General features: G+C 33.1%; 2 protein-coding genes across 3 annotated transcripts; one reads left to right on the top strand and one right to left on the bottom strand.

Moving 5' to 3' along the window:
* Nucleotides 1–197: 197 nt before the first annotated feature.
* LOC18052690 (HMG-Y-related protein B) lies at nt 198–1,227 on the bottom strand. The gene is made up of 2 exons (XM_024191259.1): nt 1,036–1,227; nt 198–942 (listed from the first exon to the last, which is right to left on the bottom strand). The coding sequence occupies exons 1-2, from the start codon at nt 1,144–1,146 to the stop codon at nt 421–423; spliced, it is 633 nt and encodes a 210-aa protein (XP_024047027.1). The 5' UTR covers nt 1,147–1,227; the 3' UTR covers nt 198–420.
* Nucleotides 1,228–6,459: 5,232 nt separating this feature from the next.
* LOC18052689 (phosphoglucomutase, cytoplasmic) lies at nt 6,460–13,281 on the top strand. Of its 2 annotated transcripts, XM_006448146.2 has the most exons (18): nt 6,460–6,661; nt 7,530–7,611; nt 8,013–8,068; nt 8,594–8,707; nt 8,862–8,924; nt 9,320–9,439; nt 9,559–9,659; nt 10,165–10,224; nt 10,326–10,425; nt 10,536–10,693; nt 10,779–10,874; nt 11,178–11,241; nt 11,362–11,443; nt 11,550–11,725; nt 11,799–11,875; nt 12,372–12,504; nt 12,644–12,760; nt 12,856–13,281. In XM_006448146.2, exons 1-18 carry the CDS (start codon nt 6,581–6,583, stop codon nt 12,925–12,927), a joined length of 1,752 nt encoding a protein of 583 aa, XP_006448209.1. In that variant the 5' UTR covers nt 6,460–6,580; the 3' UTR covers nt 12,928–13,281. The 2 variants fall into 2 exon arrangements, with proteins under 2 accessions (XP_006448209.1, XP_024046826.1); XM_024191058.1 differs by lacking the exons at nt 7,530–7,611; nt 8,013–8,068.
* The last annotated feature ends 746 nt before the right edge of the window (nt 13,282–14,027 follow it).

The raw sequence follows: 14,027 nt of genomic DNA, 5'->3' as shown, positions 1-14,027 counted from the left end.
ATAAAGAAGAAGAAGGAACATGCTGGCATGCATATACTACTAGTAAACGCAATTAATACCTTATCTGTAAAGGCTCCACAGATTTTTATTTTATAAAGGGCAAAAAAAAAAGCAAAGAAAGCAAAGATTGAAAAAGTCGTCAGAATCAATGTAATTGTTTCGGAGATGGGCAAGGAAAAAGAGAAAAAGCCTAAACAGCCGCTGAACATAAAATTTACATTCAAATTACAGTCACATTAACCTCTCAACATTACAACTCCATTACCACAACACTCACTCCCTAACATTAATTTTAAAATAAAATAAAATAAAAATAAAACCATCAATTAGTAAAAACTAACACACCTAAAAAAGAACCTAATTTAATTAACTAAATCAACTCCCCTTCTCTTTCTTTCTTCTTCGTCAGCTTAATTTCAGTCAACCAGCTACCGGCGCAACAGCTGGCTTCACTTTAGGGGGCCGGCCCCTCCCTCTCGGCGCTCCGGTAGCTGGAGCCGAACCAGAAGAAGCTGCGGCTGAGGCGGGAGCCGGACCCGGACCGGGCGCAGTCTTAGCCTTCTTAGGAGGTCTGCCACGTGGCCTCCCACTCCCACCCGAACTCTTCTTCTTAGACGCAGCCGGCGGCGCGAATGGATCTCTCGGCTTCGGCGGACGTCCGCGCGGTCTCGGCGGCGACAACACTGTCCCGGGCGGCAACGGATCCTTCGGCTTCGGCGGCCGGCCACGTCCTCTCTTAGGCGGCGCGTTAGGGTCGGGCTTCATGTAGTTGTTTTTTACCATCACGAGCTCTCCGCTCTGCTTCATTTTGTTTAAGTGGTGAGCAAGTAAGGTAGTGTGAGCCGGCGGCAGATCCGGGTAAGCCGACTCCATTTGCTTCGAGATCTCCGCCTTAGACGACCCCGCCTTCTCGTTCAATGCTTCGATAGCCGCCATGATCATCTTTAAAAGAGAAAAAATAAGCAAATTAAAGAATTAAGAACACATTCAATAGAAACTGGAGTCAACAAAATAAAACAAACAACTCATAACTACCTCCGGATATTGCGGGAGAGTAGGAGGAAGCTGTTGATGTTGAGCCGTTTGATGTAGCTGTTGTTGTGCTTGCAGAGCTGGTTGCTGTATCGCAAACTCGGTGGAAGCCATTGTTGGTGAGGGAGCGGAAGTGAGGGGGGACTGTTGGAGTGCGAGAAGATGGTGAAGTGAGGGGATTTAAAAGAAGAAGAGAGAGTGGTTTTCTTGAGGTTCGGATTCAAGGCGAAGAGTGGTTTGGATGTTTGATCTGACGGCTGGGGGCTATGAGATTGTGTTCGGATCCGACGGTTATGGTTGATTTGAAGTATGATCACTCGGATTGATGACGTGGATTCGGACAGGGATGGGATTTCGGGGATTGTTCATGCGATTTGACTGTTTTGGACATTTTTTCCCGAATCGATCCCTTATCATCAACGTTTCGAAAATTTTAATTGGCAGTGTTTACATGTGGAGCGGCTGTTGTTCCTTATCCACGTGTTCCTTTGCCATTAGCTTTATGGGAAGAGAGAACAAAATATGGCTTTTCTTTGACCTACTAGGATCTCGACACCGCATCGGGAGCACGTGCGAGTGGATCATCTGATTTTCGAATTTGAGGACCCAGATTCAGCATCCAAGTGCGGAGAGGCGCAGGGCCCCACATTTTGGACACGATATGAGGAGGAACGAAGAGTTATTATCTTCTGTTTCGAAGGAGTACGTTATATCGTGGAGAACCGTGATGTGTGTCCGCAGTGTTTCGAGAATTTAAGGAAAAATAGTGACTTCGGCGTTGACTTCCTTCGTGGTACAGTACTCTTAGCCATAAGCCACAACAGCCCGCTCCTTAAAATTCAAAGTCTTTCTGACCGTACAAAATTATTTAAATCTGGACGATGTTTTGTACATCCATTGACTCCTGGGTCCCTTCGTCTTTCACAGTTACAGAGAGTATACCGTATTCATACAGCTTTCGCAATTACAATTAAAATTACGTAAATTAGCCACTTAATCACGATAAAGGTTTGCTTGTCTATATTATATTTATTTTTGGCCATGTGATGATGAATATATTTTATTATCTGCGCTGAAAAATTATAAAAAGAAGATGGTGTATTGGCGTTCTAATTCAAATCTAATCTAAAAATTTTTGTATTTGATTGTTTAGTTTCTTTTTTTAAAAAAGATAATTACAAAAGAGTCATATTATTATGTACGGGTGATATAATCTTCGCAATTAGTAGACAATCAAGAGTAAAACACACGGTACGTATTCACCTGCTTTCTTTTTACAACAAACATTGAGAAATGTTAATGAAATTGAAGCTCATAAATTCTGATGAAATTTATTAAAAGCTAGGTACTTAACTAACTAATACACTAAGGTGGCGTTTGTTTTTTAACTTAATGACTTAAAATGACTTAACTTAATTAATTAAGTTAATTAGAGGTGTTTTTTTTTATAACTTAATGAGATTTTTTAGATAATTTTGACTTAATAAAATAAATCGATTTTTTTGGCTTTTTACTTAATGGAAAAATCTAAATTAAGTCAATTACTTACTAATGTAAAAAATATCCCTACTTTATAATTTATTTTTCATGTCTATCCCAAAACTCACCCATAGACATTTATCCCACATAAAAATATCCATATTTTTTCTTTCTTATATTATATACGATAAAATTTAAAATTTATGGTATTTTATCTATTAAAATTCTAAAATAATTATGTATTCACTTTAATATAATTTTACTTATAAATGTTAAAATATTATGGTATTTAATATATTATTTATTTGACATTCAAATTTAATAAGGATACAAATATAAAAGTACATACTTTCAGCTTTTTAAGTTAAAAAAACAAACAACTTAATACTTATTTTTCAAGATTCAGACGAAAAAACAAACATATTATTCAGATTCAGACATTCAGATCTATTCAGAATTCAGACTAATTTAGGTCAATTCAGATTTCAGACAAAAAAACAAACGCCACCCAAATATGTATGGTAAAATGATGTTGTTCTTAAAATTAAAATTTAAAGAAATCTCGCTTATTTGAATTGTGATACAAATTTGGCCATACGATAATTTTGAAAGTTTTAGTGCACATTTTTCAAGAGTAATAATGTTATATAATTGAGAAACATTCTATGTGTCTTAAATAATGTGACATCTAATGTATTATTTGTTGACAGGTGGTATAAGATTATCAAATTAATGATAAAAAAAAGTCTACTAACATGTTGCATAAGGCAAAAAACAATTGGTAACACATCATTTGGAATATAAATTATGTATTTTGCAATGTATATGTCGACTAGTGAGGTAATATACCTTATTGGAAAAAAATATTTAAATTCAAGTTAATTTTTGGGATAATTATTTTTTAGTGGGTGGATTTTGTTAAGAAATACAATGAATCAATTTATAAATTGTCTTTTGTAGTAGAGACAAATTGTTATTTTCAAAATTAACTGAAAAATTAACAAAATAATTCTTCTCCTCTCTCAAATCTCAAGCACATGGTTCACACCACTCTTTTGCCAATTAAAAACGTAGATCCCTCTTAATTTAGCTCTCACTTCTCACCCTTGATCAACATAATCCTCTTTTACTTCATTAAAATTCTTCTTCTTTCTTTGCCCCCAACAAAATAATTTTCTATATACTCCCCTGTGTGTATCCAATTGAATAAGTAGAGTATTGTTGTTGTAAATTTTTGTTTGACATGTAATAACTAACTTTTTGTTTCAAATACCCTTCTATATTAAGCTTTGCGGACCATTTCTCCTTGATACGTGGATTTCCATTATTAAAAGTTTTGCAAAAGAAATGAAATTGTCAAATGATGCCAGAATTGCTAGCAATAACCCTTCTAAAAGTAAACTTAAATTTAAATTTCACAAAACATGCCTTCTAAAAGTTTATCCATAAATTCATTTTCTAGAACTAATTGATTAAGGTTCTTTGTCATATCTAAGAAAAGAAAAGACTACCAATTTTATGTCAATATCAATACTTTAACCATATCAAGAGTTAAAAGAACTTGTATATTGATCTAGTTTAGGCTAAGGTTTTCAATTTTTAATTTTTTTTAATTGTTTGGTCCTGGTGGTTTGGTTCAGTCTTAAACTGAATCAAACAAAACCCAATTAGTTTAGAAATTTATGAACCATTCGGTTTGGTTTGCTTCGAGTTGAACCCAACTAAATGCCCAACCCTATTGACTGCTAATGGTTTCAATTGTATTAGTTATAACTAATAACTTCAATAGGTGAGATTCTAGAGCACCTGGGTATTACACCCAATTAATGTATATACGTTATTTGTGCATTTATTTTGAAAAATCACCACGTAATTGGTAGTTATATTTAATTGAATTACATATCATACTTGTATTAATTGGGTATGGTATCTCTGATGTACTATAAAATTTCTCCCTCATCAGACAAGTAGTGATGGTTATTAGTAGTGGTTGCTTTAAAATTATGTAATATCTTAAAAATAAAAGAAATTGTTAAATTATTTATTAATTACAAGCACAATAATATAGGAAGAGAAAGAGAAAAAGCAAATAAGAGATACAATGTCTAGAGAGAAATTTTATTCAAAATCAAATATATACAAATAAAGAGTAAATGTCTTTTTGATACAATCATAAAATAGTAAGTAATATGTTATAATTATGTGAGATAATAATCTTTAAATTAGGGAGATAGTGAGAGTTATAAGAAGGTTAAAGGTTGCTTGTGGGAAGATAGAATGTTGCTTTAATAAACATCCACAAAAATTAAAATTATTCCATAATAGTTATAACATTTTATTTTATTGTTGTAGCATATATAAGTATTGATTTATAAAATTATTTTAGTAAAGTACTTAATTTTATTGGTATGAAGTCAAGTTTAATTTTTTCTAAAATAATTTGTTAGTTCAAATTTTTTTAATAATTTCTTAATAGGAACGTCTTTTGTAAAAGAGATGCCACGTACACAGATTCTTTCGTACATAAAATAATATGTCATTCAAGCGTTGATTAGATTGAAATAAAAAATTTAAATATAATTGATGAAAATAATCATGTGGGTCTGTGATACTCATATGGGCAACACTAAAAAAAATGAAAATTATGCTTTTACACACTTGGGGACTAATTTTTGTTTTGCTGGGTTTCCTTTTGGCTTGTCTAGAGAAGATGTAAAGTGCTTTAGATGACTTATGACTTCTAATTTCATTAAAAAATGGGACTTGACTATGTTGCAACTGTGGTACCGTGCCACAGTTGCAATATAGCCGGACCCCAAAAAATGACCTTTGAGGACTTGAGGTGTGTTCTAAATTTTTGCGTTTTTAAAATGAAGGATCTTTCATCATAATTTAGTGGTGAGCTTTTGCTTTCAAATTTTTACGGAGAATTCAAACATTTAAATGAATATCTCTTTAAATATTAATGGAAATTAATTTTTTAATTGGTTTTGATATATATATTATCAATAAACTTCAAATCATTTGAAAAAAAAAACAAATAAGTTTTTTAAAAAGGTAATTACTCTACACACACATGTTTGGTGCTTTTCTTTTTTTAAACCTATTTACATTCATTAAATTATTTGAAACTTCCTTTCAAAAAGTAATTTTAAAAATTAAAATATGTTAACCAAAATCAAGTAGATGATACATACAAGACGAGTAAATTTGTTAATTTTTCGCTAATTCTTGTAAATTTCATCGATTTGATTTTATTTTAATGATCTTGACGGATTGAATTGAATTTGTGAATCATAAATAAATAAATTAAATATTTTTAAAATATAAAACTATTTAAATTAACAATAATATTATAGATCCCAATATTTGATTCTCAATTTGATGTATTTCTCATCTATTGGAATGTATTTATTATTACTTGTAAAGTTACTTGATCACCATCTAATATATAAATGCCGTATATTTTAAAACTTAAATTAAGACTTAAATGTTAAAATAGCTATTCTCTATATAAGACTAATTACATAATTTTTCAAACAATTATGCATGTTTTCGAGTAAAATCCCGGCTCTCCTATGAAATAAGTTAGATTTCATTAACCTCGGGCCTTGACAAGTGATTTCGAAAACGCTTGTTTTGGCTGGCCAATCTGGGACGGATAACCGGGTAAGTTAAATTTAATGAACAATTTCAACAAATAATTTAGGACAAAATTAAATTATTAAAAAAAACGTTTTTAAATAATTTCGTTTTATCCAATGAAAAGCGGGCAACAAGAGAATCGATATGGTAACCGCGGGAACCGCTCTTTTCCCATCTTCTTACAATTACGTGAGGCTTTAAATTGCCCAATACCATGTACGTCATCCTATTCTCACTCATTCCGTAGAACAATAAAATGAAAAAAAAAGAAGCATAAATAGCATCGCACACGCGTCCCTTCCTTATTTCTCCAGCTGTCTTTTTTCCACATCCTATAAAAGGCAGTTAGCTCCACTGAGCTATTTTCCAAACCCGAATCCACTGGGAAGACAATCCAATTTCCGAAATCAATCGAATTCACGAAATGGTGATGTTCAACGTTACGCGAAAGGAAACCGCGCCTATCGACGGCCAGAAGCCTGGAACTTCTGGTCTCCGTAAGAAGGTTTACTCTTTTGATTGATTCCTGATTATTGATTTTGTGTCGGATCTATCGTTATTTTCTATGATTTCCGAAATTAATTTGTTAATCTAATCGAATCTGATCAACGGTTACGATCAGCTGATTTCATGCATATTGTTGTATTGAATCAGAGCTTAGTTGAGACTGATAATATTTTGTTAAAGGTTCGTGTAGATTCAACTGTCGCTGGAACTTTTACAGTGCTGAATTATTTGATCAATTGTTTTTTTTTTAATTAAAGTTGTCTTGGCTTTTGTACTTATTAATTACTATTCAGAAGAGCTAATGCATTATTATTCAGATTTTGTGTTTCCTTTAGATCTAATCTATACTTAATTTTTTTTTTGGCTTATAAATTTGATTATGTAATGAAGTATCTGCTGGCGCTGGTGTTTGATGACGCTTACCAGAAGATTGTTTTTGCATGATCTAATTATTTATTTATTTGTTTTATTTTTTCTATCATTCGTTGGACTAATTAATTAGCTTTGGCTAGTAAAATGGCCTGTTTGCAGATATGGTTGAAACTGCTTGACAAAGTCATATTTGAGTGTCCACAAAACACACTATTGTAGATGGCTTGTTCGGTTTGGTATTGGATCTGTTTGCCATACATTATCCATCATCTCTGAAATTGTTTTTTAATTTGAATGAGTTCATGTTATGAATTTTAAGGAGCCAATTTAATTGGATAATTAATGAAGATATCATTATTAGACACTACTCAATTAGAAATTGGATGATGTAAGATGTCTTTTTATCTTCCAAGAATATTCTCTTTCATAGCATGTGGTTGTGAAGGGGGCCTTTTTCTTTTTGATTTTAACTTATATTGGCTGAATCTTTTTAGGTGAAAGTGTTTACGCAACCAAATTACCTTCACAATTTTGTTCAGTCTACTTTCAATGCCCTGTCGGCAGAAAAAGTTAGAGGTAATAGTTCCGTGATTGTTGCTTTATCAATATCTTCCCTCTTTTTTTGGGAAAACCATTTTTCTTTCTTTTTCTTTTTTTGATTACATAGCTATGATGGTGATCTTTTGCTAAGGTTTATAACTGATATTCCTGGTATGATGTACTTTCTAAACTACGTAAATGTTTTTGTGACTTCTTTTGAGAATTTAGCTTAACATATATTTCCATTCATACACTTTATGAAGTAATTGGGAACTTTCAATGGAAAAAAAAAACTTAAATTCAATGTTTATTTTTTGGTATTTGGCAAAGAAATATTGGTCTTTATTTTTCTTGATGTTCTTGTTGAATAAAATTAGGTAGAATAAATTAACCACATGCTTACAGCTGAACAAGTAATTGTTTGTTCATGTGAGTAGGTGCTACACTTGTTGTTTCTGGTGATGGCCGGTACTACTCCAAGGATGCCATTCAGGTATCTGTACCTATTGTGTCAAAAGAGGCATTGCATGCCAACTTTCTTTTTCTTCGTTTGTATTTTTAAATTGTCTTGTAGCATATACTTTTTTTTTTTGCTTGGAAATGGGGTTTGTGTATTTTAATCCACAATATGAATACTTGAGGTAGTAGAGGGTATACAGAATCTAACAACTAAGATTGTCCATGGTGTTTTGTTCATAGAGCATGATAATTATTTTCTTACTAAGAGTGAGATGTATTATCTTCTTCTTTATGTTAAAGGGTGTTTAAAATCCACCATTATACAAAAGAGTTGATAGAACTGTTTTTTAATTTGATAGAACAGCCTCTGGGCCAGTGTATGACTTGGAGGATAACTGAAGCACCTCTGCTAATCAAAATCTAAGTTTATGATCTACGTTGATATTTTTGAAGACCTTCTGTGCCATGGTTTTGCTTATCCATTTCATTGTATTCATTAAATGCATGATGCTCAAGATTGACAAATTATTTGTTTCTAAAGCACTGTACTGTTCTGCAGATTATAACTAAAATGGCAGCTGCAAATGGAGTACGACGTGTATGGATTGGTCAAAACGGATTGCTTTCAACTCCTGCTGTATCAGCAGTAATTCGCGAAAGGGTTGGGTCTGATGTGAGTATTTTTTGCCAAAGTTCTTACATTAATCCACGATATGTCTTTACCTTCACAATATTCTTTGTGTTGGGAAGCTGGTTCAAAATCATAACGATATCCAAACATAAAAAGTTGTAATGACTACTTTTTGACCTATAAATATCCATTTCAGGGATCCAAGGCAACGGGGGCTTTTATATTGACTGCAAGCCACAATCCAGGTGGTCCTAATGAGGTAGGGTATGCTCATTTTTACAATTTCTGTCTTATTGTTGTTGGTGTTACTGATTTTATTGTTGTTGTTGTTTGTATTATTATTATTATTATATATATATATATATTCTTTTTTTTGTGGTTTCTTGTGTTTCTATATTGGTCATTACTTGCTACCAATTTTACGTCTGAATTGTTCCAGATGAAGGAAATGGAGTGAAGGCTTGATTAGCATGATAAATGGATATGTTATGTATCTTAATTCTTTATGCATTTGGTAAAGGGATGGAATAAGAGAAACTTATTTGGTATTTTATTTGAACAGCTGAAGTAGCCACAGTTGTCTCTCCAAATTGATTGAACATTTAAAATGTGACACCGAGCTTTAATTTTTTCATCTTTTGTTCTTTATGCCAGGATTTTGGTATTAAATACAACATGGATAATGGAGGACCTGCTCCGGAGGGAATCACCGATAAGATCTATGAGAACACAAAAACAATAAATGAGTACTCAATTGCAGAAGATCTACCAGATGTATATATCGCCTGCAGTCAAAATTGTTCCCTTTACTCCTTTTTATTGTTTTTATCAATCTATTGGTTGTGTAGTCCCCTAATTTCTTTCTTTGTTAAAATTCTTGTTATGTATTCCAGGTGGATATCTCTGCTGCAGGTGTAACCAGCTTTGGGGGGCCTGAGGGACAATTTGATGTTGAAGTTTTTGATTCAGCTAGTGACTATGTGAAATTGATGAAGTAAGCTCTTTTCATTACCCACACACTCTTTTTATCTTCATTTGATCCAGGAACTAGTTTTAATAATGTTTCTCTCTCTATCTTTCTCATTTTTTCTTACTTCTTGATATGAGGTGCCCGTTGTTGTGAGCTTTGCAAAATTAAGGGAATGGACTTTCTTTATGCAAACTTATTACTGTGCAAACTATATAAAACATTCTCTGTTAATAGAATATTGACCCTTTGCTAATGTACTATCATCTTTTAGTATGTGATAGATGGACGTATATGGTTATAGCCATATTTCTCACATGCTGCTTTATGTTGTAAGATATCCACAAGGTGTCGAGTGTTGCCTTGTAATGGGTAACGAGAAAAAAAGTCATTTGTATTTTCTGAGGGGTGGGGGGGGTGGAAAAAAATTGATTGCAGCATGCTTCTTTCTTTTATTGTAATCCTGATGATAAGTGTACAGTGTCCCTTTTTTTAAAAATGATTTTAATCTTTTTTGCTTGTGATTTGCCAGGTCAATTTTTGACTTTGAGGCGATCCGCAAGCTACTTTCATCTCCAAAATTCACATTCTGGTACGTTGACTCTCACGTCTCTATGGTGCATGATATTCTTTTCTGGAATATGTTTGAGTTTCTGCTGGATGCTGAAAATTCTTACATTATCTTTATTCAAGCTATGATGCACTACATGGAGTTGCCGGTGCATATGCCAAACGCATATTTGTAGAAGAGCTTGGTGCACAAGAAAGCTCGTTGTTAAACTGCACACCAAAGGTCTAGTTATTTTTTATCTGTTTATTGCTACAAAGGTTTGATCAATTTTCTTCTGCTTTACGATTCTAATGAGTTTACTTTTTCCTTTGTCCGTAAATAATACCAAACAGGAGGACTTTGGGGGAGGGCATCCAGATCCCAATTTGACTTATGCAAAAGAGTTGGTTGCTCGTATGGGATTGGGTAAATCAAACACTCAAGATGAACCGCCAGAGTTTGGTGCTGCTGCTGATGGTGATGCGGATCGTAACATGATCCTTGGCAAAAGGTAGCATTTTTCATTGGTTTTTTAGCAAGAGAAGGTTCGCATAAATGATAAATTTGGCACTTACAATTTTCTTTGGCATTGGTAGGTTTTTTGTTACTCCATCAGATTCAGTTGCCATCATTGCTGCAAATGCAGTTGAATCCATACCCTACTTTTCTGCTGGTTTGAAGGGAGTTGCCAGGTCTAACAATTTTCTGCTTTCGCTGCACTTACCACTTGCATAAATGCTGTCATAAATCATATGCAGTTAGAGCAGTAAGTTTCAATCAATGTAGTCTTTAGGAAATCATCTTGGACAAAAAAAAAAAAAAACACACACACACACATTGTGAATATGTTTGTAGTGTGTACCGGATGACATGTTTGGACTGTTTGGAGGTTGCTAGTCCTATGACGTGTTTGGTGCCATTTAAGATACTTCTTTAAGCTTTAACACTTCTTTCTATCAAAATTGAAAATCAATGTTTGATTTGCTATTTTGTAGGAGTATGCCAACCTCAGCTGCCCTAGATGTTGTAGCCAAGAACTTGAATTTGAAGTTCTTTGAGGTAATATCATTTACCAGACTTTCATTTGGTGGTAATATCATTTACCAGACTTTCATTTGGTGGTTGTCCTTTGCTGTTATGTCATGCCACATAATTTGGTTTCTTGCTTCAATGCACCAGGTACCAACAGGGTGGAAATTTTTTGGTAATTTGATGGATGATGGGTTATGTTCAATTTGTGGGGAAGAAAGTTTTGGAACTGGTTAGTATTTGGCATCTTTTAAATCAATGAGGCAATATGTTTTCAATATTAAGGATCAATGGATACTTGAACAAAGCTGTTTAGTAATAAAAACATCTGTGAACAGGCTCAGACCATATACGTGAGAAAGATGGAATCTGGGCTGTTCTGGCCTGGTTATCCATTCTTGCTCATAAAAATAAGGAAAACCTTGGTGGGGGAAAGCTTGTGACAGTTGAAGATATAGTTCGCAAGCATTGGGCTACTTATGGTCGCCACTACTACACTCGATATGACTATGAGGTATTTTGAAATTATTTTACTAACAATAAATATCTGAAGCAATATTTAATTTTGTTCAAATTGTTTCTTGAAGAATGTGGATGCAGGTGCAGCAAAGGAATTGATGGCAAATTTGGTCAAAATGCAGTCTTCACTTCCTGAAGTTAATGAGTATGTTTGTAAAACACTCTTAAAAAAATTTTGCAAGTTTTTTCAAGTTAATATTCTTCTCAAGAAGTGGTCAGCTTTTGTAATCTAGGTGCCGTTTAAATTTTGCTTGTGTATATTTCAAGTGCAAAAACCTTTATATTACTTCTGCATGGAAAGTCTTGAAGCTTCTAAATTGGTACTAACTTCTGGATACAGTATAAGTATTCCCTGACTCATTCATTTAAAAAGCAGGAAGCAAAAAAGTACTCTTCAATATGGAGCACTGGGAACAGCTTCTGTTAATTGTTTGGATTTAATGATGCATTAGTCAATCTCATGGATCTTCATGGCCAATTTATGTTGTTTTTTCAGGATTTTATTGAGTGTTAACCCTTTTGTCGTAAGGCCTGTGTTTGTCTTGTTCGTGGTTTCCTTTTTTCACAACCTTGAATTAGCTATCACAACTGGCATCAGAATAAACCAGATTTTCTGTACTTAACATGCCATTCTCATGCAGTATTGTGAAGGGGATCTGTTCAGATGTGTCGAAGGTTGTCAATGCAGACGAATTTGAATACAAAGATCCTGTTGATGGTTCCATCTCAAAACACCAGGGTATCCGATATTTGTTTGAGGACGGATCGCGATTGGTAAGTGGACTCTCATAAATTAGGTTCTGCATTTGATGGAATTTTGAGTGAATTACTTCCTCAGATTGTCTTTAGAGAATTGTTGAAACTTGACTGAAGTTGTTTTATTCTTCTTTCCCCTCTGTGGAAACTTCTACAGGTTTTCCGCCTCTCGGGGACTGGTTCTGAAGGTGCAACCATCCGTCTCTATATTGAGCAGTATGAGAAGGATCCTTCAAAAACTGGCAGAGATTCTCAGGAGGCGCTTGCTCCTCTTGTAAGAGAGCTTTGTCCGCACCCAGTTACGACTAAACCATCCATTTTTCTTATTAATCGTTTGGACTGACTTAAAACATGTATGTATCGTTTCAGGTGGAGGTTGCTCTAAAGCTTTCTAAAATGGAGCAGTTCACTGGCCGATCAGCGCCTACCGTCATTACATAAACACATAGTGCTGCTACACGTGAGCCATCCATGAGATGGAAAGTCCATTTTGGCAATAAACGGGGTTTTGTCTTGATGATGTCAGGCATTATACAACTGAACTGTCAGCTGAAACTTGCATACTCTGCCCTTGACCCAGTTACAAATGTTTTTTTATGTTTGTCATTCTGCCTACTTTGACATAAACACGAGAGTATCTGGAACAAAGAGTATCTGCAGTTTAAAATTTTTGATGTTCAAAATAATTTGGATGTTGTTAATTAACTAACAAACCATCTGTTTTGTCTATTAAATTTTCTAACGTTATGATATCTGAGACAAGCGTGTAAGGATGGGTTTAGCTTTCTGATGTTATATACGGTTTCTAGGCAGGGGATCTTGTTAAGCCTATAAATGCTGTAAATGCTGGGACTACTATATATATATATAATCATTCTGCAAGTGTCTTCATTTTTTTTGTTCGCATATATTATTAATTAAAATGATTTTATTAAATCACATGATTTAATAATATGTTTATATTTTTAAAAAATAAGAATGTCTGCATTGGAGAAGCATTCTCTCTCTCTCTCTCTCTCTATATATATATATATATATTCTTATGATTATTAGTTAATTAAATCTTAATAATGCGTTTACTAATCAGTAATTGGAATGGGATGGAATTGAAATGAAAATGAGAATTAGCATAAATTATTTACTTGTAAAAAGTGAAATCATAATGAGTTGTATTATTATTGATTATTATTAATGTGTTTATTTTGTCTTCAAATCATAATAGATTATTATAAGTTATTAAAATGACCTTAGTTGATTATTGTAATTATTTATTATTGTAATTGTAACTATGATTATTATTATTATTATTCAAAATAATTATTTTAATAAAAATAATAAAAAATTAATAAATTGTAATAATAATAATAATGACATTAACAAATAACGATAGTAATAATAATAATTATTATTATAATTATTATTATTAAATAATGAAGGACCTATTTGTAAATAATACAAAATTTTTATGGAGATTGACCAAACTTAATTGAGGACATTTCAGAGGTTATGAAAATTTAATAGGAATAAAATGAGGAGAACTC

The sequence above is a fragment of the Citrus clementina genome, unplaced genomic scaffold (genome assembly GCF_000493195.1).
Source record: "Citrus clementina cultivar Clemenules unplaced genomic scaffold, Citrus_clementina_v1.0 scaffold_2, whole genome shotgun sequence".
Classification (NCBI taxonomy): Eukaryota; Viridiplantae; Streptophyta; class Magnoliopsida; order Sapindales; family Rutaceae; genus Citrus; species Citrus x clementina.
Note: the sequence above shows the minus strand (reverse complement) of the source record. Positions and strands in the feature narration are given on the sequence as shown.

Bases quoted from the DNA above. Each gene is read 5' to 3' on its own strand.
- LOC18052690 (XM_024191259.1), bottom strand. From the start codon at position 1,146: ATGGCTTCCACCGAGTTTGCGATACAGCAACCAGCTCTGCAAGCACAA. The intron at 943-1,035 runs GTAGTTATGAGT...TCTCTTTTAAAG, and splicing joins CTCTCCCGCAATATCCGGAG to ATGATCATGGCGGCTATCGA.
- LOC18052689 (XM_006448146.2), top strand. From the start codon at position 6,581: ATGGTGATGTTCAACGTTACGCGAAAGGAAACCGCGCCTATCGACGGC. The intron at 8,069-8,593 runs GTATCTGTACCT...ACTGTTCTGCAG, and splicing joins ACTCCAAGGATGCCATTCAG to ATTATAACTAAAATGGCAGC. The intron at 11,876-12,371 runs GTATGTTTGTAA...ATTCTCATGCAG, and splicing joins TCACTTCCTGAAGTTAATGA to TATTGTGAAGGGGATCTGTT.